At 39.0% G+C, this 27,045-nt stretch overlaps 1 protein-coding gene across 12 annotated transcripts in view; it reads right to left on the bottom strand.

The window, feature by feature from the left end:
- The window catches only part of celf6 (CUGBP Elav-like family member 6), a 149,544-nt gene extending 124,017 nt beyond the window's left edge, over nucleotides 1-25,527 (bottom strand). For all 12 annotated transcript variants that reach the window (XR_010094323.1, XR_010094331.1, XR_010094332.1 and 9 more), the window contains exons 1-2: nucleotides 25,234-25,527; nucleotides 15,282-15,364 (exon numbers count right to left, since the gene is read on the bottom strand). Coding sequence is in view for 1 of the 12 variants with exons in the window: in XM_063478766.1 (XP_063334836.1) it covers nucleotides 15,282-15,364; nucleotides 25,234-25,483 (333 nt within the window). In the remaining 11 variants the exon portion in view is untranslated. The remainder of the gene's footprint in view (nucleotides 1-15,281; nucleotides 15,365-25,233) is intronic.
- Between the last annotated feature and the right edge of the window lie 1,518 nt (nucleotides 25,528-27,045).

Genomic DNA, 27,045 nt, shown 5'->3' with positions numbered 1-27,045 from the left:
TTATGAGGCTCATCTTTCCTAAAGATCACTGGTGTTCACCCAACTATTGCTTATATACAGCGTGTCTGCCAAAACCAGAAGTTAGATAACAAGTAAGAATGTGGTTGTCCCTGAGTGCACATGCGAAGTGAAGAAATGAGGGGTTCGGGGCAAGGTAGGGCTGGGCGAGTGGGATGGGGTGGGGTGGAGCGGACTGGGCGGGTGAGGTGATTATATGTGTGTGTTTTTAGAGATGGATGAACAGAGTAAAGATTGCACTCATCTGTCGTGGTACAGTGCTCCCATCAAGTCTAATGAGTGTGCCGGGGTGACCTCAGTCTCATAGGTTCACTGGCCTGATTAAACATCGTCTCAGACTCGGCTCAGGGGATGCTAGGCAGACCAGCGCCGTCTCTCCTCTTCTCGCTCCCCTTTCTTGCTACCCTCCGTCGTTCTAATGGCTCCTTCTGATCTAACCCCATTTATCTCTATCACCCCCCACCACCCACCCACATACATACACACCCTCACCGTCCATGTTACTCTAACAGTGATCCTACCTTTGTTTGACTGCCATCTATCTTTATCAATATTTGTTCTCTTGGCATGGGTTCGTAGCTCATAAGTCTGACAGCTGTAGGTTTTGACTGTCATCGGTGTACATGCTACTCATGAACACCCTAATCCCAACCCTCACATTTACTTTAACTACCATCTTTCTATGTTTATTCAGAGCAAGTAAGCCATAATGAGGCTGAGGCTGAAGGATGATGATTAACTGCAACAGGATCCGGAACTGGCATAACTCATGATAAGACAGCTTTCTGTGGAGACTTTGATTTATTTGGCTGTAAGGTGAGGAATATCAGCCGTTTCTCTGAGCTAGAGGCCATGTGGGGTCACAAGTCGGAGACATGCGGTTAAGACGCAGCCAGCCAGTGCGTTTTAATCTTTTTCTCTTCACTTTGATCTCAGTAACTTCAGTCGAAGCCTGTTCAAATCATCACCAAGACATTTTAAAGGGTTGCAATTAGGGCCAAATAGCCTGCCATTTATCAAGCTCCTTTCATGTCCACCATTTTATTTTATGAAAGCAATCGATTGTCTCTGTGGCATGGAGGCGCAGCCCAACCTCTGTTTGTGCTCCTAGGTGAAAGCGATGAGCACAGCCAGGCCATTGCTCCAGGAGTGAGTGATAGAGGGGATGGAGTAATTTGGCTGGCTAGAACACCACGACCAACACCTTTTTCACATTAACAGCAGAGTAATCAGACAGCTTGGTGTGGTAAAAATATAGCAGCTAGTCAAAATGCCAGAGGCGCCAAGCATCTGTGTTTGTGCTTAGGGTGGGGCTTGATAGTTTGGAGGGGTGCTGAAGAAGAGCTGGAGAAAAACAGACAGAGGTCAACAGAAGGAGAGAGAGCGACAGAGAAAGTAATGGCATTACAGGGGCAAACAAAGCTTGAGAGCGTGTGGGTTGTGTGTTGTTTGTTTACAGTTTTGTGTCATTTACATCGGTGTTCGAGAGCATTGCTCAGCTCCTTTCCAGACAGACGGTGGGGGAAAGACATGTGGCTTAGGCTTAGACAAAGAAAGAAGGAGAGTGCCCACATACACCAATACAAAGACAACCTAGATTTAGCAAAAGGTTACTCAGTACAATGTAAGCAACATTCATCAATATTGAAATGGTCAAATTATTAAATTAAACATATTATAATGATCAAATTGTATCAATTCCTGAAAGATTTTCTTGACAGAAGAAAATGCATTTTTACGTTGCACCGTAATACAACAGTCCTTGGATGCATATTTATTAGCAGTCCCTATTAAGGGATCGTTGAGAACAATTTGCACAACCAAAGCAAACTACAAAATTATCTTATATCCATATAGTGTGTTCTTCCATGCACACACACAAACACACACTCACTAAGACATACAGAAGCAGAGCAGAGCTCCAACCGTGCAGGGCAGGAGAGGAGGCTGCAGGGCGCTGACCACATAATCATCTCCTAGAGAGTGATCATCAAGGCCTCCAACATCACTGCACAAATACACCAACCCTGGACCCCCTGGCATGAGCGAAGGAAGGAGGGGTGAAGACAAAGAGAGTATACAGGAAAAAGGGAGGGAGAGAGAAAATATAAAACAGGAGAAAGGCGGGGGAGAAAAGGAAATTAAAAAGTAGAAAGCAGAACAAGAAAGGAGAGATGGAGTCTTGTGTTTACGCAAGGAAAATAGGAGGCGAATAAACAGTTAAGGAGATAGAAGGAAACATGTAAAAGACAGAAATGTAAAAAAGAGAGTGAAAGACAAAAAGGCTGAAGAAAGAATAGCTAGACAGGGGAAATAATTTGCATTATGTGGGTTTAGGGACAAAGGAGGAAAAAAAATTGTGAAGGTTAAAAATTGCAGGGAAAGTCAAAGATGCAGGATAGGTGTTTACAACAGAGGAAAAAATGATAGAAAAGAAAATAGCAAGAGAGAGACATGAACAAAGACAGGGTGCGTAAAGAATTAGAGGTGAAAAAGGACTTTATTGACAGTTCAGAGAAAGAAGAAAAGAACAGGTCATAAAGAGGTAAAAAGAAGCATGAAGAGAAAGCCAGACATAAGGGAGACACTGTATGTTTGCCACGCATGAATGTACAGCTGTGTTGCCCTGGAAACGGTTGCCGCTTGGATTATGAGCTGATTAGTTGCCCTCCTCTTTAAAGCCCCCAACATGACTACCTCAACTCAGGAGGGTGCATGCATGCTACCTGGGACACGGTCTAGTGAACAATTGCGCGCACGCACACACACACACACCGTCTTTCAGACACATATACATACAATAAACTCAGCCTTTACTCTTGGTTGCCCATTGTATTCACTGTAGCCAATACCTTTCCGCGTCAACATCTCAATCTTTCACCCTCCGCTGGAGTCGGCCTCTCTGCCTCTCTGTCTCACTGTGTGTGACGTGGCAGGGTGCTAATCTTGGCCCTTATCTTTGCCTGCAGCTCTGCTCACATTCCCTTCTCCGCAAGCACCTTATCTCCCATCACTGTCAATCAGAGCAGATCAGGCTACCTACAACTGAATCCGCTCAACCCCCCTCCTCACTTGGCCCCCACCAGCCAGTCTCCTTACACGTCCATTACCAACACTCACACCATGCATCCCCTGGCCTTGAGTATCTTACACACCACATACACAAGCAAGTAGACATGCAAACTTGAAAAACATCTTTTGTGTAAGTATCTCTGAGTGTAGCTTCTGGCAGCTGTCTTACACAATTACCAGCAATGATCTCTTCCTTTGTCAGAACGGGATTAGCATATTTGACCATTAAACTCATTTGTACAAGCAAATTATCAGATATGTTCTTAAACATTCTCATAGCACTGATTGAAACTTCCCTATGGGGAAAGAAATGATAAGTGCTATAGTAATTCAGTGAGAGCAATGCACTAAAGGGAAACCTTTGCAATTTGCAGTGTACATTATTATTATTGTCTCTTTTAGATATATGAATTGGAAGAATATTTTATATTTTAAGTATATTTGTTTTGTTTGTTTTATAGCAATGGCCCAGATGAGAATGAGAAAACTTTTAAATTCATATTGTTTGTTCATGAAACATTTTTTTAAAAAGGAAGCTGGTTGAATAAATAAGTAGAATACATACTACTTTTGTCATAGGTGTGCAGTCATTGCATATGTACACAGTCAGTCAAATAAATATGCAAATGAACACATACACACACAAACACACTCCAGCCTATTGGCATAATAATACAGAGCCACTGACCCCTCTCCTGTGATCCCACTGGGAAACTCACCCATCTAAATACTGTGCACACAGCTCACATTCACAGACCCGCTCACTAATCACAAGCATTAATCCAGACTGTTGGCATTTTGGTTCGCAATCCTCACTGTGAGGGCAACTGCACTGCAGGTACAACAAAAGGAGAAAAAAAATAATAAAATCGCACAAATCCCTTTTGGGCAGGTTTAATATTTTTAGGTGAGGGCACTTTTATGTAGGGGCAGGTGTGCTGTGGCTCCCTAATGCTGAAGTAATTGTAGATAATGGAGTTTTAAGGACAGCTGCTGATGCAGGTTTAAGTAGGATTTGTGTAGAGATTTATGATGGAGTGAAAATAGGTGGACGGCTGGCAAAGTTGGAGAGGTGCAAGTGCAATGGAGTGACGGAGGAGGTGAGAAAGGAGACGTAGAGGTGAGCGGAGAGGGTTGTCTGCCTTAGCTTATCATAGTACAAGAGAGAGGAAAGTGAGTGAAAGAGAGAAAAAAGAATATGGTCCATATCTTCTTGTAGAAAAAGCTCTGGGACTAAGAGGGTAAGAAAAAAATTAACTCATCCATAGTATAGTGCAAAACGAGAGCCCGTCTGGCCTGGTGCTTCTTGAGAATAGAGGGTTATAGAGGGCACAAGCTGGATGACTAATTGGGGAGGATATGAAATGAGGCTTGACTCAATCTACACCCTTGAATCAACTCTGCCCTACAGTATGCATCAAATGGGCTCCCTAAGTGGTGCTTTTCCATTGATTATACCCTTTCAATGTTACGCTCCAACTCCTTGTTGGAGAAATTTGACAGAAAAAAAGGGGGAGCGGGAATTGAGGGGGGGGTGGGGGGCAGTTGAAATACCGGTCAATACTTAGCAGGGGCAAACTAGAAAAAATAGGAAAGCAGAAAGTGAGTAATACCATATAAACAGATAGCCATGAAAGCGATTCAAGAGAAAGAGAGGGAGAGGGCAAAGTGTGTAAAAAGTGTGCTTGGCTCACCGTAAACGCAGCGGTGCGTGGCACTTCGCCTGGCATAGCACTCACACTTTATGAGGTATGGAGAGGTCGTCTCCCTCGCCTCTCTACCCGTTTTAATGATACAGTTTAAATGGAAAAGCTGGAGCTTCAGTCAGCATCAAGGACTCCACTCCTTCTGGTCCACACACACACTAACCTGAATAGCATGCATAAAGATATGCTCACACACATGATCTGAGCACACACATAAGCTTAAATGGGGGGTTTTTGAGTGTGAGCATGTGTTTATTGATATAAGTAATCTAATATCTCACCAAATATATTTAAAAGTCTATTAGTTGTAAAATAAGCAAAACCATGACCTAAACATTACTTTACACTAAAATAAAGAGACTTTAATGTGTACATGTAGTGGCTGTTGCATGTCTTCAAGTATTACCAGAAAATTATAATTCGTGGACATCTAATAATCAAAAGGGCAGATGTTTTCATACGAAGAATACAAAACTTTGTAGGACATTTACAAATTGACCATAAATCAATATTGCTCACTGTGTAACAAGCAAGCATGCTTGAACACACAGACACGCACTCTATATACCATACACATGCTCTATAAATGATCATAGGCTGTATCCAGAACCCTTGGATGAGACAGGAGAGCGACAGCGATGAAGCTGGTAGGTGAAACTCGCTGTCAGAGCTGTGAAGTCTCCTCAGATCTGCCCCATGTGCCTGGCCACTGTACAGACAGAAGAGACGGTTTCTACCCACACCCTTCACCTATCACAGTAACCTCTCAGAGGAGAACATACTGCAGTAATGCAATATTGATCTGAAAATGTAGTGTGTGTGTGTGTGTGTGAGAGAGAGAGAGAGAGAGAGAGAGAGAGAGAGGAGAGAGAGAGGGTGTTGCAGCACAGGTGTCTTTGTATTTTGATGAGCTGTATGCTCACCAGCCTTGTGTAGTTTCTTGATAAGTGATGCATTGTTTGTGCAACTGTAGAGTTTGTGTGTCTGTGTGAGTTATAGGGAGGTGACTATGGGAGTCGTGTATTAATAAGAAAAAGGTGAGGTGTTAGCGTTGGTGCTATTTCTGACACCTCACAGAGTTTTCCCAGTTTTTCAGTGGTGGGGCTGACTGAATGGAAAATAGCAGGAGCCTGCAAACCCTCATTTTACCTTGCACCTATCCTTTTTTTCATTATTTTGCCTGGCTATGTAGTCTAGTCTGATGAGAAAATATTATATGAGTGGTACTTCCAGTTACAATTACACCAGAAACTTGCAAAGTATGGGAACGCTATCAGGAGTGATTTTCATTTGCTGACTTCCAATTGTTGTTCTAATTGTTAGCAGAATGTAGTTGCTAACTCTTTCATTTGAAGCAAATCTATTTCATTCTCTAAAATAATTTACCACCATTGAAATTTAGCATTTATTTTACTGAGGATTTATTTTTATTTTGCTTGTTTATTGCTATTCATGTACTTTACAATTTAAAAAAGCATTTAATCCCTAGTCATTAGCACCATTTCCACCAAAGTGGTTACTGAATCAAGGTAGCAAAAGAACAAAATCGTTACTTGTCCAGTCTACCCTCCATTACACAAAGCTCAAATAGTGTGTATTTTTATATATAAGATAGAGAACATAGGTATCATTAAATGGTAGAAGAGAAAAATTGTATCACTCACTGAAAACTGACTGAAAGTGTCTCTTGTCTTGTAAGAACTATTTTTGCAAAAGGGTTGGAGTCTTCCCTTCAGCTGAGACAAACACTCATAACTACAGCCAATTTAAAAATCACCAATTCACCTGACATATACTTCGGACTCTATGAAGTGAGCAGAGTTTCTGCATCAGAAGCACCCCAGGCACAGGGAGCAACATTCAAACATCCACAAAGAAACTGTGACCCACAGGTTGAACCCAGAATCTTGATGCACCCTCCATCTGGATATTTCTACTGTTTTCAGGTTATTAAGCATAGTTGTAGAAATTCTCTTTTTCTGGCTGTGGAGGAAAATTTTAATTTCAAACTAAAAGGGTGTGTCCTATCCTGGGTGTGTCTACAAGTTTGATACTATATGATACACAGGTAGGTACAGATGTTACATTTAACAGCCTTTAATCTGTATTATACACTGAATCTCACCAGCTCACCAGATTGTGTCTAGTGAATTCAGCTTCACTAGAATTTTATCACACAGAGAGTTGGAGCTATTTGTGATGAAATAAAAGAAACTGCTCCCCTACAGTGATGCAAAAGCAATAATAATTTTAGGGGAAAAAAAGACAAAGTGAAAGGACTTATGAGAAACGTGGCTTTCATGTTGAGAAACTATCCACAATAGAACCGGTGGTTTATGATAGTTTAGAGTTCCACTGACAAGAATACATGAAATACTTCCAAATATAACTCCCTTCATTCCAAACCAAAAAAGAAGAACATTAAATTTCCCCCGTAAATAAGCCAAAATACCTCTACATAAATGCCTTTACTTCTAAGGTCTAAAATTCAGACGAGTTCTTGCCGAAAAGGAAATATAAGAACCCTCACATGCACATCAAACAGATACAGAGAAAGTATAGTACATGGACTGAATCACAGGGGCCCACAAACAGCAGTTATTCCCAGTGCAATAAAACAGGCAGACTAACTAATGGAACCACCCACACACCAAACATACTTTTTATCACACACCACTTTCACAAATAAGCATACACGCGCGCGCACACACACACACACACACACACACAATCTTTTTTGTCCCAGCCCACTCATTGCTCGTTAGCTGCATCAGGGTGGTTGTTTTTGCATTGCTGCCGTGACACAGCCTGGCTGCAGCTCGCCGTATCTGCTGAGAGTGCACCACTAAAAATACTCCACTTAACAAACTCTACTGATTACAGTTTGACTTTCTAACTGTCTCCTTCTCTCTCTCCTGCCTTTAATCAGCATGTAAACAAGCACAAGGTCATTTTCTTTCTTAAACGAAATAGGGGAGATAAGAGGAGCGTGGCGTAGTTAATCCTTTGGACACGCTGATGGAGGAGTTTGTCCTGGTGATGGTCGGGTGTTAATTATGCAAGAATGATTCTCTTCTAGTGGTTGTTCTCTCTCATGATGACTCATCAGTTTATCTGTTTCGTCTTTTGCTTTATTTTATATGTTTATTTTCCATGTTCCTTGGCTGTCTTTCATCTGCTCCTCCAACAATTCCCTCCTGGAAATGTCAGTCGTTCAGTCCCCTAAGTCCTAAGGGCTGCTTCCAGATCGCCTATGTTTGAGTGTGTGTTTGTGTGTGCATGTGTGTGCGCGCGTGCGTGTGTGTGTGTCACTGTGTAAAGAGCCTTTTAAAATCAGTACAAGGCTTATACTTGTCCACGTGTGATTAACTGCAGTGTTTGATTACTCTGCCAGAGTGATTTGCTGAACTCAGCAACATCATGTTTTCTTTACTCCTTGTTTTGTCTTTGAACAAATGCATGTAGATTGCCTGCCTGGTTTTGGCACATAAGGAGAAATTAAGGACAAGGCAGGAAAACCAGGGAAAGCAAAGGAGAAAAGAAAGGATTTAACGTAAAAGGCAGTTTGCTCCAACTCTAACTCCAAAAAGATTTTCAGCAAGATGAAACATCACGTTGTCTGAAACTAGAGTGAAATCTCTCAATGAACTTCTCAAACTAAAGACATGAGTTAATTAACTTTATCCACAGAATTTCTATTGACTTTTCAGTAAAATACATAAATAAAGAATCAGGCTCACATATTAATTTTTAGTTTGTTTTTGATTTCTTTCTTTCTAGCTGTTATTGCCAAACAGTCAGATCTTGATGCAACACAAACTTTGATGTTTAATTGGTTTAGAAGATGTCATATTCTAGTTTGCAGCTTAAGTAAGAGGCAGCGATCCAGTCTAAGTAAAAGACTAAAAGCATCATTTTTTGAGGTATGACAGCACCCAGGCCTCATTTCCATCCTTCTCCACTATTTGTCAGACTTCTCCTCTTCCCCAGTGAAGCAGCAATGTTAACAATGCTGTCCCCACATTTACCAGTTCTGCCTCATTACAGCTAAAGAAGCGGATAAATTAGTGCAGGAGAGCATGCACGGCCGAGTCCAACTCCACCTGTCAGAGAGGGAAAGATAGTGAATGTGTCGAAATGGAGGAAGGGTGTGAAAAAACTGCTCAGCCTTCAGCACGTATTAAAACAAAATCTTCCCATTAAGGAAGACTCATCGCTCCAGAACCATTACCTGAGGTCTATGATTCAGTATTTTAGAAACTATAGGGGAATCATATTTATGTCAATCATAGATTTCTATTACTAGATCTGTAATTTTCAGTCTGTCTATATACAGTATAACATGAGTTCTATAACCTGTTTAATTTTAATCTACTGTTTTATTATATGCATTTGTTAATAATACATTTATCTCATGGATAATCGTGTTTCCACTCTGATTTAGAAGAATAGAATTATATTTCACAAATCTTGCTTTATTTTGGAGGAAACTTGTGAACTGCTTTCTTTCTGACTGCTACTTTATACATAGACTCCTCTTTTGATGCAAGAAGAACAAGAAGTTGCATTTTTTTCAAGCTGAACAACCTGCGCCCTGACCTGTACTGCAATATACTGCGTGTTCAAGATCAAAGGGACAAATGGAGCTGGTTGTCACCATCCTCTGAACACCAAACTCTCCTGCCCAGCAGCTTTTAAAAATCACTATCTCTCCTGCTCATCTGTCCAGTGCCTCTGGCTTACCATCTTTATGGGCTGGTTAAGGGCGCTCTTACAATCACCTATGTTTGTGCCCTGTCCACATTTGCCTGTAAAATAGCCAGGCATTCCACAATGTCCACCCGCTTGCCTGCCAGGATTAACATTTTGCACTCTCCAAGGTTGAAAATCCCATCAGATGAAACCAAATTAATTTTGCACAATATTCAGGGCCACCGGCCACATAATAGGTAACAATACCAAGTGCATCCCTCGATTGTGATTCTATTCACTCCCTAATCAGCAGGATGGCTGCGTATGGTGCAGCAGCGTAGTAAATGCTTTCATCCCAGGGGGATAAGAAAAACAATGGCCCTTTTTAATTTCTTTTCTAAAGCGGGCAGCAGAAAGAAAATGATATAGACGTAATTGATGATGAGGAGAGTAAGGGGAGCCTTAGCAGAAGACTCATGCAGAAGACTCACGTCCAGTGGCCAGGCCTTTTTTTTTTTAGTTTGTGCTTTATAATGGTAACTGCTCAGGGGCACTGGAGGTTGACAAATCTGGCACAGAGGACAAATTGATCGGCAACAGAACACAATTTGTCCCTATAAAAGAATGGGTAAAGCCCTATGTGGCCTGAGTAATTAGTTTAAACTGTAACATTTCTGTCCAGGAGTGGACCTGTTGGAAAGGGGCTCAGCGCGTCTGCTGATAAGACACTTTAACACTCCAAATATACATGCAACACACTACTGGAATATTCAACATAAATCTATTACTACTGAATAATTTTTTTTGTTTTGATAAATGACAGTATGAGTATCCACATATGTGTATAACTTGTGTCTCTTGCTAAATTTCCTACTAACTTTCCAGTAAAAAGAAAAAAAAAGTAGTAATGACAAAATTACAGGAAACGCATCTCTTTTTTTTGTTATATTCAAACTCACTGCCCATGTAAGGTATGTGTGATTTTGGTAGGATGAAAAAACATCCGGTTGCTCATTCTCAGCATGCACTGAGACTCAGACAGAGACATACGGCTAGTGTATGGTGGGCACTTCTGTGGTGTGACGTGGGGAGAGAGTGTGTCAAAAACACGGATGCGCTGATCCATGGCCCCATGGCGGTGTGCTTAGTGACACATAATACTGGTATTGCACAATCTGCTCCTGACCCATTTTTGTGTGACACATACTGAAGTCAATTTTCTACACTTTTCATGCACAGAAGGAGAAAGAAATACAAGAAAATCAAGCATCTTTCGATCCACTTTGGCGGAAGTTGATACCTTAAAGCTTACCCTTTCATATTTGAAGTGAAACACTTCTGAATGAGTTTGTAACTGTTTTCATATCTTCTTCACTGTTGTGCTTGGTTGCCTTGTCAATACAGGAGGCTGATACTGCTGGTACTTTCACTCAGAAACCAAGAAATGAGGATTCTTCAGCTGAAAATTCTAAGCAAATAACAAGTGCTATGTAGGGGCCCGACCCCACCGTCCCATAGTTAATACATATATATTCTACAAGTTCACATACAGTAAAGGGAAAACAGCAGTGAGTGTATGCATAGTGCATAGTGAAATGAACAAGAAACAGAGATATTTTTTTTGCCTAGAAGTTTTTAATTGGCATTTGGGCTTCAGCCGCACCCAATTAGCAGGCTTGTTACATGTGAACACTAAGAGCTAATTGGCCTTATAGGTGAAAGGAGCACTGCCCTGAAAGGAGAGCACAAGACGCACTTGAAAATTCATAGCTCCAGTAGGACTATGTTGGAAGGCTATTTGGCAAAAAGTTGTAAATAACACTCTGCTCCTGCAAGTATTATTTATGCTTCCTTGCAGCCTTTATTGCCAGATGCATAACAAAGACAGAATCATGGCCGCTATAAGCTTTATGGGCAATCAGAGAAAAGTATTTGGTCATCAGCATTTTTTTCTGTAATCAACAATTTACCTGTCTACAAAAATTGCATTGATTAAAAAAAAAGAAAGTCTTGAACTATATTTTAGCAGTGTATAAATCTTCTAGGAGTCAATCAGATCTGAAGGGAAATATCCCAAATTTTGTTACCCTATTAAATGGCCGTTCTCAGTTGCATTAACTTCAATAGATATGACTAAGAGAAAGATGTCCAAATTACAAAGTTGACCACTGGCTTTCTTTGTATAACTGCATGTAAAATTTACACAGGCATTGCCTACCCAAAGCCTCTAAAAGACTCACTAATAATCTGTTGTCCTAACTTACTGCCTCAAGTAGACGTGAAGAGAAAGGTTTTGTGTGACAAATTAAACTTAAACTGCTACCTTTTCCAAAGACTAACTGGACGGTTTTGGTGACCAAACAAACCAAAGAAATAAAAACTGTAAAGCACTACAATTTGGCATCACCACCATAAGGTAATAACAGCCTGTTGAGACTGATGGTGGTGTAGGTGATCTCGTATAATTCATTGGCATAATAACAACTGGTAACAAAGAATTAATGGGATAATAACACTGGACTTATGTAAACATAATCATTCACAGGAATAGCCTAACCTGTCTACATTCAGTACTATCCTGCCTTATACTGAGGAATATGCCGCATGTAAATGTAAATGCAACAGCACAATGAGCTCACCAAGGGCAAGAGACTCAATCTCTGATTACATTTACTATACAAACTGTAACAGCAGGATCTGTTGCACAGGACATCAAGAGCTCATTATGCTCTTTACATGCAATTAGTCAAACAATATAAACAAAGATCCCTTTAGCCATAGATGACAGCGCCCGATTCCCCAGTGGCAACTGATGTACAGTGAACACTACAAAACTTTTTTTTGAAAAATGTAAAAGTCATCGTTAATCTTAATGTGATAGTGGTGATAGTGCTGATACTATGCAATATAATCTGTTCCTCCTGCCTGTTCACACTGTTACCTATAATCTTCTCATGCTGAAAAATGCAAAGAATGCAGTGGCATGAAACTATCTGGACTTTTCTTGTAAAATAAAAGAAATATGTTGTGTGGTAAGATAATAGCGCATTTAGGACAAGCATGCATTTTGTTATCTTTGTAAATATCCATTACCCCTTTAAATTAATAAACGGGCTTTTAAGTTTACAACACGTGTTGGGAAAGCCAGCCAAGTCTATAGTGTCCACTGCAGCAATCAGCTATAATAAAACAGTTATTGATAATATTTACTCAATCTTCTTCATGAATTATGCCTGAGACATTACCTAGTCAATGTTGTCTTTCTTTTTTCTTTTTCTTTCAGCTAATCATCCTTGAGCAAATCATAATGTAGCCAATAAAAGCAATAAAAGGAGAACTCAAGGACTCATTAAGAACTGGGAAGCTCTTGTGACCTGTGCGCTCTGTTCACTTGGGACTATTCACAGGTTCACAGATGCAGATGCCTAAAAGACTCAAATTATGCTCACAATGTTCTGGCTTCATTTTTTAATATTGTTTTTTAGTTTGCTTGCTGATTTTGTTTGTTGTGTGGTTTTTTTTAATCATGCAGAATTTTACAGAGAAGTATATTCACTTTTAGATCTAAATAAGGAAGCCAACCAAAGACTTGGCAATGCAGACTATACACTGCAAACTATACACATCTATAAAAATAGATTAACATAATTCATTAGATTCATGGCTGTCAGGTCACATTTCAAAATAACAATGCAGTGGTTCCTGTTGCAAGTGTCATTTAACTAAATTATAAGCTTCAATATCTATATTATTTGTCCCATATCCATCCCTGTGAGATAGAGAGTAAATTGACTGGTTCTTATATAGTGCTTTTCTACTCTATTAGAGCACTCAAAGTGCTTTACAACTACAACAGCCATTCACCCATTCATTCAAGTGCTTTTTTTTTTTGCCCAAGCACTGTTAATATAACATCCACAGTCACATTCTAATGGATTCGGGGTAACTCAGGGTTCAGTATTTTACTCAAAGACACTTTAACATGACATGCTGAGTAGACCATCAAGCCTCCGATCAGCAGATGACCCTGAGTCACAGCTACCCTAGAGCTTTTTTAAGCCACATGTCTCATATGAACAAATTTACATTTGGTTACCTGACAGTAACATAGCCACTACTGAAATGAACAATCATGTCTGTAGCACTGTGGTGAGACGCCACTAAAATGGCAGCATTATAGAACTGGGCATCTCAAACCATCAGGCCATGACAGTGACAATGAGGCTTGTCCAGAAGTGTCACCTCTCCCAGCCTCTGTCTGTCTTTGTTTCTCTTGCATTATTATTTCCACCATTGTCTCTTTCCCTATATCTCTCTCATTTTATGTGTCTCATACACACATGGGCACACACACACACACACATGCACAGAGAGAGAGGCAAAGACAGGGAGAAAGAGAGCGAGAGAGAGGAAAAGACAGAACGTCTTTATTAGTCCTCTGTATGCAGTCTGTGCTCAGCCTGAGATTGCAGGACTGACCCCTCACTGTGAGCTGCACAGGGGAAATGTTTACTCAAACCCCAAAGAACATGCCATTAACCTCTTTCTAGATAGAAGACAAACAATAATGTCCCTCCATGAGGGCAATAAAGACAGAACACCTATCCAGGACCATCATGACAATCATCTCATTATGAAGCTGCGGGAGGTGGTAAGGAGCCAGGGAGCCCGGTCTCCCAGGGATACTTTCTCTACAGTATACCAGTGTGTCTAACATTCAGTAAGGTATTTATGATATGCAGTCAAGCGCAAACAAATTGTTAACCCAACAGAGTTAAACCATTGCAAGCCTGACCCAAATGCTACAACTACCGCTTCCCCCTACTTGATAAACCATTCATTTTGCTTACTTTCTTCCACCTTTCCTTTTTGTGTCATCTCCTATAGTGTCTCTTTACCTCTTTATCTCCCTGGAGATTGAGAAGACAATCCGTGGGCTCTGATTAAAGCCCCAACCTGGGAGGACATTTTAGTGTTGAAAGTAAATGAGGGGGGGAGTCTTCTTCTTAGGAATACGCAAGCATAATTCAATCACACCTTGATAATTCCCCTGATGTGTGAGTCCAAGTCCCCTTGCACGCATCAAATAAAGAAAGACACCACAAGCTCACACTCATCCCAGATTGAGGGTCTCCTCCTGGGTAGGCTTAAGAGCCCACTACTGGGTACCGTTTACCTGTGTCGTTTGAAGAGCCCATTATTTTAATTGAAAAAGTTACCTGCCCGCCAAAGGCAAACAGTGAAAAAAAAATGTGAGGAGAATTAAAACAAAAACACCAGATGGTGATATACATGATAAAAATGATTGTTTATACTTACTGTTTGATTATATGTGATAATGAGAGTGGGATTCCTCAAGGCAATTATTGTCTGTGGCAGCCATATTGTGAGAGGACAAGAGAAGGACGGCACGGGCTGGTATGAAGAAGCGCTTATCAAATATCTCTGGCGGGGTGATTAGTGTAATAAGACACTGCAAGGTGAGATAGGCCACTCACACTCTTTTAGTATGTCTGTGCAAGTTTGTGTGTGTAAATAAGTGAAAGAGAATGGGTGTTAGAATGAGCAAGAAACAGAGCCTAAGAGGGAGTCTGAGAAAGTATGAGCGACTCCCTTCATCTGTTTTCCATATCTGTGTGTGTCTCTGTGTCTTAATGTATACTGTGTCCCCATGTGCCTTACTCTGGTGGTGTGTGTGTGTGATATAATTCCTATGTTAATGCAGGTTCCCATGCCAGGCTGGCTGCCCCAAGGGCTTTAGCCTATGACAGAGGGCAGATTGGGGGCACTTACCCCTGGCAGAGTCTTCTGTTCATGGAGGGCGCTCTGGGCCTTCAGTGCTGACTCTCTGGCACAGTATGTTAGAAAGGCACATCCTGCAGTATCAGGAGACAGGAGAAAGAAAAGCTTATTGCACACCACTGTTAATGTTTAATGAAAGGAAGGGGGGAATTAAGGTAACAGAGAATTTTCAGATTTAAAGTGCACATGTAATTGCAAGTCATGTTTTTTATTGTACTTAACTGTCTTAAGAGATCAAAACACAAACTAAAAGCTAAAATCATATGTCACTGTGGTGATTTAAACTTTTTCTGCATGTCAAACATTTAATTATATTGCTATATATTACATTAAATAATATTCATCTATGATTAAATGCATAAATTACAAAAGAAATCCATCTCATTCATCACTTAAAACACCCTAGAAGAGTTTGGTAGCGTATTTGTCTGTAGAGACCCAGTTTCATTCTTTTGCCCTTTTACAAATGTGCTGGTTCAGTACCCAACCACTAACAGCTTCCAGAGTGTGAGGGTTCAACTGAAAATAACATAGTGACCAGGTTATATCACCGACTTTGTCACTCTCGTCTCTCTCTTTGTCTGTGATATGGATGAACCAAAGCTGGAGTTCGATGAGTTTGTTTCACTAAGGGTGGAGTTGAGGTAGACACACAAGTACAGCAGAGAGCCAAGAGAGGACAAAATGGAGCGATCACTTCAGCTGTATGCAAACAAAATCTGGAGAGTCACCTTTCCTTGATTCTCTTCTTTGTTCTTGTGAATACTTTTCAGAGTTTTCAGTGTCGACTTTACAAATAGGAATGACAATTGTTTCATAGTACAGTACACCTCTGAAAGGAGAACACTTGACTTATATAAAGTCATTCAAGGTGAGCAGAAAAAATGGTTTGCACACAAAAAGTGAACAGAGATTTGTTACAAAAGGTAACTTAAATACAGAACAGCTTTTAATTGGATAAATCAACTGTAGTCGTGTTGTGAACAGGTGACACCAGCGTAGCGCCTAAGTTTCATTGTGTAAATGTTACAAATAATTAAAAAATTCGCAGGAGTAGTTTCATTGAATATATGGCAAAAATATGACACCTAATATAAGACTTACTGTGTTATTATATTAAAATAGAATTCATATATCCTGACAGTTAAAATGTAGCACTCTAAATTAAGCAGTTCTATATCCTTGGACTCATTAAATGCTGAGAAGATTAAAATGTTACTTTTTTATGTGACAACACCTTTAGATTAGATTTAGTGAACTTATGTCATCAATGTTTATGTCAATAGAATGTCTGCCACGTGGCTTGTGTTTTTTAGTGTTTTCATCTAATTCATCCATTATTGCCCCATTTTAATAATGACAAAGTACACTGGACTAAGCAAAACAAAACGGCAACATCGTTAATGTGCATGTGTAATGTGCAAAGTAAAAAAAACCAAATGCATAGAAGTAATGCTTTCTAATAATACATGACCACTTTCATAGCTACTGAAGCCCACAACAGTGTCCGTACATTTAAGGTGACAAGTGATTATAAAACTCTGACAATGAGCTGGAACTGTAACACATATTTGTGGATACTTTTGAGTCAGAAAATTCAGGAAAACAGAATATAAATAAATAGTAACTAGTAAGTAAGTCTCCTAAAAAATGTGACAGCTTTCATTAAAGGGTAAGTTGTTGCTCTGTTACGCGCTTGGCAGAGCTGACAATGGGTGACCCCCGTTCAGAAGAGGTTTTGCACTGTGCAGCATAATTTCTCATTACTACATGTCACACCTACTGCCAAGGATCCCCATGGGAGAAGACACACACATACACTCACACACACACACACCTACACATACAGATGATACCCGGCATGCCTAGCACCCATCATCCCCAAAAGCCAGAAACACACTCTGGCACCCAGCCAAGAGAGCTCCTTTTCACGACAACCTTCACCCACCTCCACAACTAGGTGGTTACTCAAGAGGAAAAATCACCTAAACGACACTGATGAAACAGCATGCCACACAGCAAAGCAGAAAAGTTTGGCAGCCTGGGGAAACACTCTTCATCCTTTATGACATTACAAAACTGTGGAACATGAGTTGAGGACTCCTGGGGGGAACGTCCTGGCAAAGGCTTATGGGACTTGCGGGCTCATGGTGATATTCTTCTATCGGTGCCATGCCATCTTTGACGTAGTTTTTAGTGCACATTTTTTCTGGAGAATGGCATAATTTTTATCTTGATGTTATATCCCCACAAATCAGTGAATCAGTGATGCAGCTGTAAAAATGTAAAACTAAAGTCTTTTAATGTCAACATTTTAACAGACATTTAATTTACTTATTGTTTAGCTTTGTGTGAAATAGTTTAACTCCACACTTTAGCATATGTTAATAACTAAGTAAATGTATACACGTGCTGTTATTAAATGCAATTTAATAGAAATGACTTTGTTATACTTTGGTTCCCAAAAAGTTGATTCTGTTCATCTGGAAGTAGCGTTTTTAGTGAGAGGAACATTTTGTCACTCATCCAAGTGGCTTCTTCAGTTTTGTACTTTGGCTGTTTTTTGTTATAAGATAGTATAAAAATCATTACAGTTTCTGGAAAATGTTTTTGGTTTACTTCACAACATTTATTTTGCAAAATATCTTTATAACACAGCATTGTTCACTTTATGTCTTTATTATCTTTCATAATGGTTATAATAAATTCATATATTAATTAAGGTGCAATATCAGAATGCTAAGACTGATTACATTAATATTAAATGTCTACACATTAATGCATCAGTGCATTAATATTGATCATATATTACTGAGTATCATTTGAGGCTTTCCCGCAGTATTAATACTTAATAAATATTACATAATATATATAGCAAAATAATGCATTTAAATCTAAATAACAATCGTATTAATGCTATTGTTTAAGTAATTGTGTAGTTATATTATATTGTTGTTGCTTTACTGAAATAAAATTTAAAATGTGGAACTTTACTAGTACACCTGTAGTAATGCTACTTTGTCATGCAGGTACCTTTAGAAAAAAATGCATTTGATACTGTTAGTTTAAATAACATATTAAAGTGGGCTTCTTATGCAGTGTAGCCTTTAATATCCATTCAAAATATGTATCTGTCTCAGCTTCCTGACAGCTGTTGAATATCTGCAAGACTTTGGGAAAGCTTTATACCCAACAATGTTGGCTCAGGGAACATCTGTAGCCCAAAGGATTCAGTGAGAGGGAAATCCAGTTGTGGAACAGATGAGCATTCTGCTTGGAGAACATGAATGATGGCATTTGAGAGGAGGTAACAATGATGCAACAGCTGGTAGCAGGTTAGGCCTGTCATCTTAAAAATCTAAAGTAGGTAATTGGCATGGGATTACATATAAATATCACCGCCCGTTGGTATTATATTCAATGATGTATAATGACTTGAAAAACAAACCACTTTTACTGAACATGCAGCAGAAGGCGCAAATTTATTACATATATGCAAAATATTACAAAAAACATCACATTTACACCAAATGAATACATGTTTAAGGTTTAAGGATTTGGCAGTAATGTATACTACATGTTATTAAAAAACAGATAAAGCACAATTGCTCTGTGCATCATGTTGGGGTATTTTTTGTCATGTTTAAGATGTTTCTGTTTTATCAAATACATCCACTAACATTTAAATTAACACATTAGAAGTTTGACTTAACTAAATAATGACCAGTGATTGGGAAAATACAGTAACTTACTGGGATTTAATGTGAAAAAGAAGATGAGAACATGTACAATGTTCAAAGATTAAGGGTACGAACTGGCGATAGTTCAGCAAAAGAACTTGTGACTTTCTGTGATGAGCAGGTTAAGTGGGGTGAAAATAATAGTTGGGTAATCAAACACAATTTACCACACTACATTTTCAGTTAGGGACAAAAGTTCAACCGATTGTATTTAAGGCAAATGGAAAAGTAAACCCTGAAAAGTGGTTCAAAGAGAAAGCAGAGAATATGAAATGAGTCTTTTCTTTTGCAAGGCACGTTTTGGGTAATTACTTAAAGAACTTTTCCCCCTGTAATGCTTTTTTCTAACAATTTGTTTTAAAATGGAAATTAGTATGTGTGAACAACTGCATGCATTGAGGCATAAGAGTGAATTGTGATTTTTTTTTTAAGGCATCAGGTACCTGTAATTGAAATAACTCCAGAACAAATTTGTATAAATTTTCAATTCATTAGCTGTGAATTTATGAATCATCAGCAATTTGCTCCTCACATATGTCTCATCCAGCAATGTTCATTAAACTGGAAAAAGAATGCAAATTAATTCCCAACAAGATCTCGGTGCAAAAAAATAAAATAAAATAATATAGTGAAACAACTGAATGCTGCCGAATGTGACAGCCTGACCCTCTGGTGAGTACTGAGACAAATATGATGTGAGGATTCATCCACTTCCTGTGTCTGTGTTAAACATACTGTTACCTGGAGAGCATTTTTCCATCTTTCCGTTGTTCCATCCATCTACATTCAGAGCTGGCTCTTCAGAGCCGTTAGCTGTCTGGTTCACACACAGCCCCTTTTCTAATGATCAAAGAGGTCATCTGTAGACTTAAGCTTTACCTGTCACTCAGCTTACACAAACTGTCTATCACTGTCCAACACTTGCTCTACAACACTCCTACTGTAGATAAAATCCCATACGTATATGGCTCTGTAACTCAGTGGCCATTACTAGAAGTCTGAAGGACTTAATTCACACAAAGCCACAAAACTGTCTCTGAGCTGAAAAGGATTTCTTGAACTCTAGGAGTATTGTGCAATTAGACATTACTGCCCCACTGTAGTTTACTTTTGGCATTTCAACGCCTAAAAAGCTTTTTTATGTCAATTTGGCAGGCTATTTATAGCCAATTTCACTGCATGGACCTACCGAGGAGAGGAAAATGGATGAGGATATTTAACAACTCTTTGTATCTCTTCTTCCTGGCTGTGTGGTGCACCTCAGAGTCTCTCCTCTCAGCATCAGAGACGGATTGATAAATAACGCTACTCAAGCAAAAGATTTGCCCCCCACTAACATTCAGCATGTCTGAACAATGCATGCATTCTGGCACTGACACTAAGTATTATGATAATGTAGTGCTCAGCGAAATGATGGATGTTAAACAGCACGACCTGGCTGCACTACACACTGGCGATCACCATGCCCGCAAATAGTGTCAAGTCATCCCACGCACTGTATACAGCTCCCTGACGACACACAAACTATCAAATCGGCATTAAAGGCAACAGTCTCTAGCAGCTATAAGGCTGGATATAATTATCTGTTAAGAGATGAAAAAAAAATGTTCTCTGAACAGACTAACCATTCGGTTACACTCTACCCAACTGTACAGGAAATCACAAAACAGAAAATTACCAGGATATTTAAGTCCCTGGAGATACCCTAAACGCTCAAAGTAAGAAAGCACATACCATCTGTTCAAATTGTTGCAGTGCAATCCACATGAATTAGTCATGAGCTAATCTGACATATTTTGATCAGTTCTTAAATCCATAATTATGGTGCAATTTTTTTGTCATGGGCCTCGAGCTGTGAAAAAAGGCAGTGCTGCAAATCATCCATTAGGCATGTTTTACTGATTGACGCCAACAGTTATATGCATCATATATCTGTAACAAGTCAAATCTTTCTCACCCACGAATTAGACATGAAGAGGAATTTCAAACTAAAAGTCAAATTAAATGTATTGCATATTGCAAAAATAATAATAATGTTTTCAGGTATCATGGAGGCAGAGTTTTTATAACATCCTCTGGTTCTCTGATACCGTGCTGTGAAAAATGTTTATCTTGTGGGAAAAAAAGAAAGTTGATTGAATTTCTGATGATGTTACAATATTGAGAGCCTTCCAGGCCTCTGACATAAAAGACTGCCAATATACATTGGCATGTTGTGCATTGTTGTGAACCAAACCTGTAAGCTGCTTATAAACCCCTGTGTAATATGCACGCAGCTGCCTTATTAGGCACAAGTAGGTGTTGCTTCAGCTTTGTAATACTTCTTGCAGTTTAAGTTTGTTGTTGTTAAACTGTATTTAATTCAATAAAAAAGGTGTTTGTTTGTTTTAATTTAGCTTAGCTGCACAGATTGGAACAGGGTGGTCACAATAATATCAACATGTCTCCACATTAAATAAATAAAGGAATTGTTGAATTATTAAATTAAATTCAATGCCCCAACTGCAGTCTTCAAAATGAACACAAAACAAAAATTGAATATTAAAACTATGCAGATAAAACTGTTGCATGAGTATTGTATTATGCCACATTAGCCTAAGCTCGATGTTCTCTAAAGTGGTAACTGAGTGCACATACTGTGCACTAAAGATTACAGCAAAATATTATATTGTATAGAGCCAAGTAAACGACTCAAGCTACAGTGTTGACAATGGTTACACAGCAACAACACTTATCTATATTGATTAATACCATCTATATCAGCAGACTATCAACAGGCATAAATAAAACTATCTATTGTGGACTGTAGTAGATAAAGATTACCTCAGGGATTTCTACTGGATAGCAGTGAGTCTGGGATTCATGTGAGTCTAACATCTACCAATTATTTCTCAAATGACATCCCAGATGAGTCCATACTTATAAACCTTACATACTAGACGTATTTTGGCCAGTCAGTGTTTTGGACAAATACATTATATTACAGAATTTGCACTGCTAGACCACCAAACTGCATTGCACTGTTTAGAGACCCTCGTTAAACCTGCATTCATTTATTTAGTTACTTATTTATCCGACACTGTCAGCAGTGAAAAACAAACCTGTGAACAGGATAAGACATATTATTTGACTTTAAGTTGATTTGAGACTCTTGGTATCACTTGATAACAGTTTTGTTGGTTTGTTTGTTTTGTTTTGTTTATAGATCTATGTAGCAGACTAAGAGCATTAGCTTTCATTTGATCTTATTTTTCTCTGAGCCTGATAAATGGGAACTTATTAGCGTTGCATTTTCAAAATGATTCTACTTAAAAAAAAAAAAACTTAAAAAAACAAAACAAAACTGCCCACTTCAGTCAAAATCAACATGAGGACAACAGCAACAGTGAAGCAAAACAGTAAATTTGAAACCCCCCCAAAAATAAAAGAGTCAATCATAAAATCTTTTACAGGGATCCACAGAGCTTACCGGAGCTGTAGAATAAGGTGATTATTCTTTGTGCATGTATTACTCCTTGCATGACTCCTAACTTGTTTTAAATGTTTTAAATACAGAAAAGATCAACTGGACATACTGTACAACAGTACATATAAAATATATAATAACAATGTGATGGTGTTTGGATCAATCGCATGTCACCTTTTATTTTGGCAGGTAAAAAATGGAATAATTGCAGTAAGACTGTCTTTCTTTCTTTCTTTCTATAATTTTAATTTCAAATGGTTGTTGTTGTTTTGGTTTTTTACCTATTTTTTATTTGATACATAACAATTAATTTATAATTCAATTCATTTAAAACATGTAACTTAATTTATGACAGACTTAAGTTAAACATGTCTTGTTCACTGTGTTGTTTATAGGACACTTTGTCTTGGAAAACTTGTAGCCCTTCTTTCAAAGTTAAGTAATTAATTTTACCTTCAGTTCTCCTACAAAAGCTTCCAGTGTCAGAATGATCAGTCTGTTTGTAGTTTACTCTTTTCTCCTTGAGTGACACAGCTGATTTTACACTATATCTACTTTGTTTTGTTAATGTCACTAATCCCATTTTCTCACTCTTGTACTTTCTTGCTTCAGTCTAGAGATGTCACACATTGGCACAGCAGGGCACATGAGCATGGTTTAGATGAGTGGCCAATAAGAAAAACTCATCCATATAATGCATTGGTAAAATCTTATTAAAAGTGCACGCCTGTGCTCCCAAAGTGACTTTGAATGTCACGCGGGATGAAGTGGGCATAATGCGAACATCAGAGTGGCCTTGGTGGAGGATGATTTGAACAGGCATACAGCTTTGGAACAGGATTATCCTTCCCGAGGCAACTATCCTCCAGAGTGTTGACATTCAGGGATGGTTGAGGACAGGCGTAAACAACACGGATATCAGAAATATTGTTTTAATCGATCATCAGGCTTCAAAGAGGAAAAACAGAAAGACAAGAAGCAGGTTGACCACCAGCAGCTGATGGCTGGAGAAACAGGTGGTGCATGGAGATCCTCAGGGCTGCACACACAAGAAAGTAATGGTGAGCCTTCGCTCATTTCTCCCACTAGAGCGCCTGACTAGTCTAATCAATAAGATCATGAACTACTGCCACTGAATTACATATCATACATAATTTGCCCGCCTGGTGAATTTTTTTTTTGAGAGTGAATTGCATGTGAATTCAGCACCAGTGGTGAATATGTGAATGTGTGTTATTTGCCTGTGTGCTGTCTCAGTGCAAGTGTCTGTCTGTGTGCACACGTGCATGTGTGTGCGTGTGTGTGTATGAGAAAGAGAGCAAAAGAAATAATTAAAGCAGAATCCAAAACTATATTATATATATATATATATATATATATATATATATATATATATATATACATATATATATATATATATATATGTATAAATTGTTTCTCAATACAGCGCTCTTTAACTTAAAGATAAACTGATTTCTGGTTATATTTATATAAGTAATACTAATCTGAAATACTACCAAATAAACTTAATAGTACGTAATATGAATAAAAATAACAATAATAGTAATAGTAGTAGCAGTAGTGCAAGTAGTCTCACAATAAAGATAAAAAGTTATATTTTTTTTTATTGTAGCTTCTTAAATAGATTACTAATTGAGAAAATAATGTATAATCAAAGACTTTAAATATGATAAAATTAAAATATATAATAATGATCAAAATTGAAATTTAAATAAAATGTTTTGAAATTGTTACAATCACATTAAGTTAATGACAGAATTTTATAGCAACAGTACAGGAAGGAATAAGTTGAACAAGACTTAAACTTTGAATTGTGGACTTAAAAAAGAAAAAAAAATCATTTAAGCTTGTCTAGAAATACAAAGCCGAATTGCACACTGGCATTCATTACTATCACTATAATTAGAACCGATCGATCCGTGATTATCCGTTACGTGTCTGACTAATTACTAAGTGTACACAGATCCCGCTCGTTTTGGACAATAAGGGTTCGGGGGTGAAAAGAGCAAGCGAGAATGCAATGTGTGCTGGAGCTGAGCCTCTACTATCATCCTGCTTTGTACTTCCTGACTGCAACCCGCCCACGGAGCCCCGTTACAATACAGCTGCCATGTAAGTAGTATTTTCCACAGCTAATGACGTCCGAAAAGTAGAAAACATATCAGCCCGCTGAAAGGTCAAAGCAGCTTGTCAGCACCACGTTAATCGCCGATTTTGATTGTCTGATAATGGCTTACATTTTCAGCTTCCCAGAAAGTATTTACTTCTCGCTGATAAAATACAGCAAATGTGATGGATTTTTTTAAAATGGAATTTATGCGGCTGCACAGCTGCCTGTCCCGTGTCCCGCCCCCTTAACTGGCCTTAACGGGGATGCTGAGCACATGATAGTAAATGTAAACACACAAAGGCATTTTCAGCTGTAGTATTCACGTGGATTGTCTGGTAGCGGTAACAATTAACCCTGCACTTCCAAGCCGTTCACTTCCACGTGTTCCCCCTCTCACGCCTCATACGTATTTGTGTGTGTGCCTCTGTGTGTGCGTGTGTGCTTGCGAAGCCACTACGGGGCTCCCACACTGTCCCAAACATCTGCAAATTAACACACTTTTCATGCCCTGTGCCCCAGAACTGAGCCGGGACGTTCTTTGTCACTACTTTGCGTAAGCCTTTTCTCAATCCCTAAAGCATCATAAAAGTAGTCAAAACAACCAACCTTTATGCATTCCCGTAAACCTGTCTTTCAGAACAGTGAGTTCGTATATCTTTCCGAATTCCTCAAACAGGGGTTTCAGGTCTTTTTCCTCCAGGTTTCTGGGAATCTGCCCGATGAAAAGCTTGATGGCGTCGTGGTCCTTCATTGGAATGGTGTTCTGGCCGATGGTAAGCCCGTTCATCCTGCCGGCGCTGTTCGTGGTGCTGAATCCATTCTCTTGCTGCACTCCGTTTGCAGTGACTGTAGCCATCTTTCCTCAATGGGCCGGCGGGCTGCTCTCTCTCTCTCTCTCTCTCTCGCTCTCTCTCTCTCTCTCTCTCTCTCGCCTTCTCCCTCTCTCTGTGTAGTCAACTGCACATTGCACACTCCCCCCCTCCGTTATATCTTCCTGTCTCCCCACTCCTCCTCCGGTTCTCCCTCCCTACCCTCTCCTGTCCTTCCTTTACAGGCTAAGCCGCTTTGTTTGGAATCAGTATTATTTATTTTTATTATTCTTTATGTGTTTTTATTTTTTCCAGCCCCCCCCCACACACACACACACACTCCATCACCACCGCCACCCCCAAGCTGCCACTCTGTCCCGTGACGTCAGCTCGTACTCTTATGAATACACCACGCCCACCATCTGATTTGCATAATGAGTTCGACCAAGGCGAATGGGAGAGCAGGCTGACTAAGGACCCCACAGGGCAGAGTAAGAACTCAAACATTTGGGTAGAGTGTAAAGGTTGGGACATTTAAATGATGCAAATTCAACATTAGTGCTTCTTCCCCAGCTTATCTGCGGTGGTTTAAGTTTGCCTCAGAGAGCAAAATTTGATGCTCCTTTTGGTGGAAAAATATTGACCTGATTTTCAACTAGTTTTAGTTCATCTCTAGTTCGTAATTTATTAATAATAGAAATCAATCAAAATCTAAATTGCTTTTAATGACTTAAATGTTAAGAGAACCAACCCTGCATTTTTGTATTTTGTATAAATGAAGATTCACGATAGGTAGGCGGTGTTACTAAAAATGCTGTCCTCATAACCCTTCTTTGGTGTGGTGAACATATTTGCCCATGTTATCTATCCCCTGAGGTAAATAATGTGATTTACCTGGTATACTGGGGTAAAAAAAAAAGTCTCTATGAAATGTATAGAAAGGAAAGCAGGAGAGTTGTATGTCTTAGGACCAGTATTGAAAAACAGTCTTATGAACCCTTGTAGAAATGATCTTTACACCAGCAGTTCTCACTCCTGGACCTCAGGAGACAGGTCCCTGTTGATTTTCATTCTAACCATCTAACAAGGACTATTGTATGCCTGGGACACCCGGTGAATTCTACTGGTGGAGCAGAAAACCAACACAGGTGGGATACATAAAAGCGCATATCTATGCTTTGGTCTACTAGTCTACTGATCAATATGTATTGGTAGAGTTCTTTAAATAGAAGTACCAATGACTGCATGTTTTAATACGCAATACAGTCATAAGTCTACAATCATGCAGAAATCTGAAAAACTTAGTGCAAGGTCATCTAACTTAGAATGACCCTGGAGGCTTTGAGATTTTATCCAGATGAAGAATTACATTTAGTATAGTGTTCAAGGACACTTCAGTATTTTTTTTCTAAGACAAATTCTGTCAAGATATCACTCTCTTAATTAAAAAAAAGGACCTATAAAATATTGAAAATTTAGATTACTATTCCAATTCTGGCATCGCAAATTATGCTCCAAGTCTTCATATGCGTTTTGACATTTTGGCTTGTTTGTTTGTTTTTGTTTTTTTAAACTGTTTTCTTCAAAATAGCAGTAGATACTCTGCAAG

Source organism: Pelmatolapia mariae, linkage group LG1 (assembly GCF_036321145.2).
Source record: "Pelmatolapia mariae isolate MD_Pm_ZW linkage group LG1, Pm_UMD_F_2, whole genome shotgun sequence".
NCBI lineage: Eukaryota > Metazoa > Chordata > Actinopteri > Cichliformes > Cichlidae > Pelmatolapia > Pelmatolapia mariae.
This window is presented reverse-complemented; position numbering and strand designations above follow the sequence as displayed.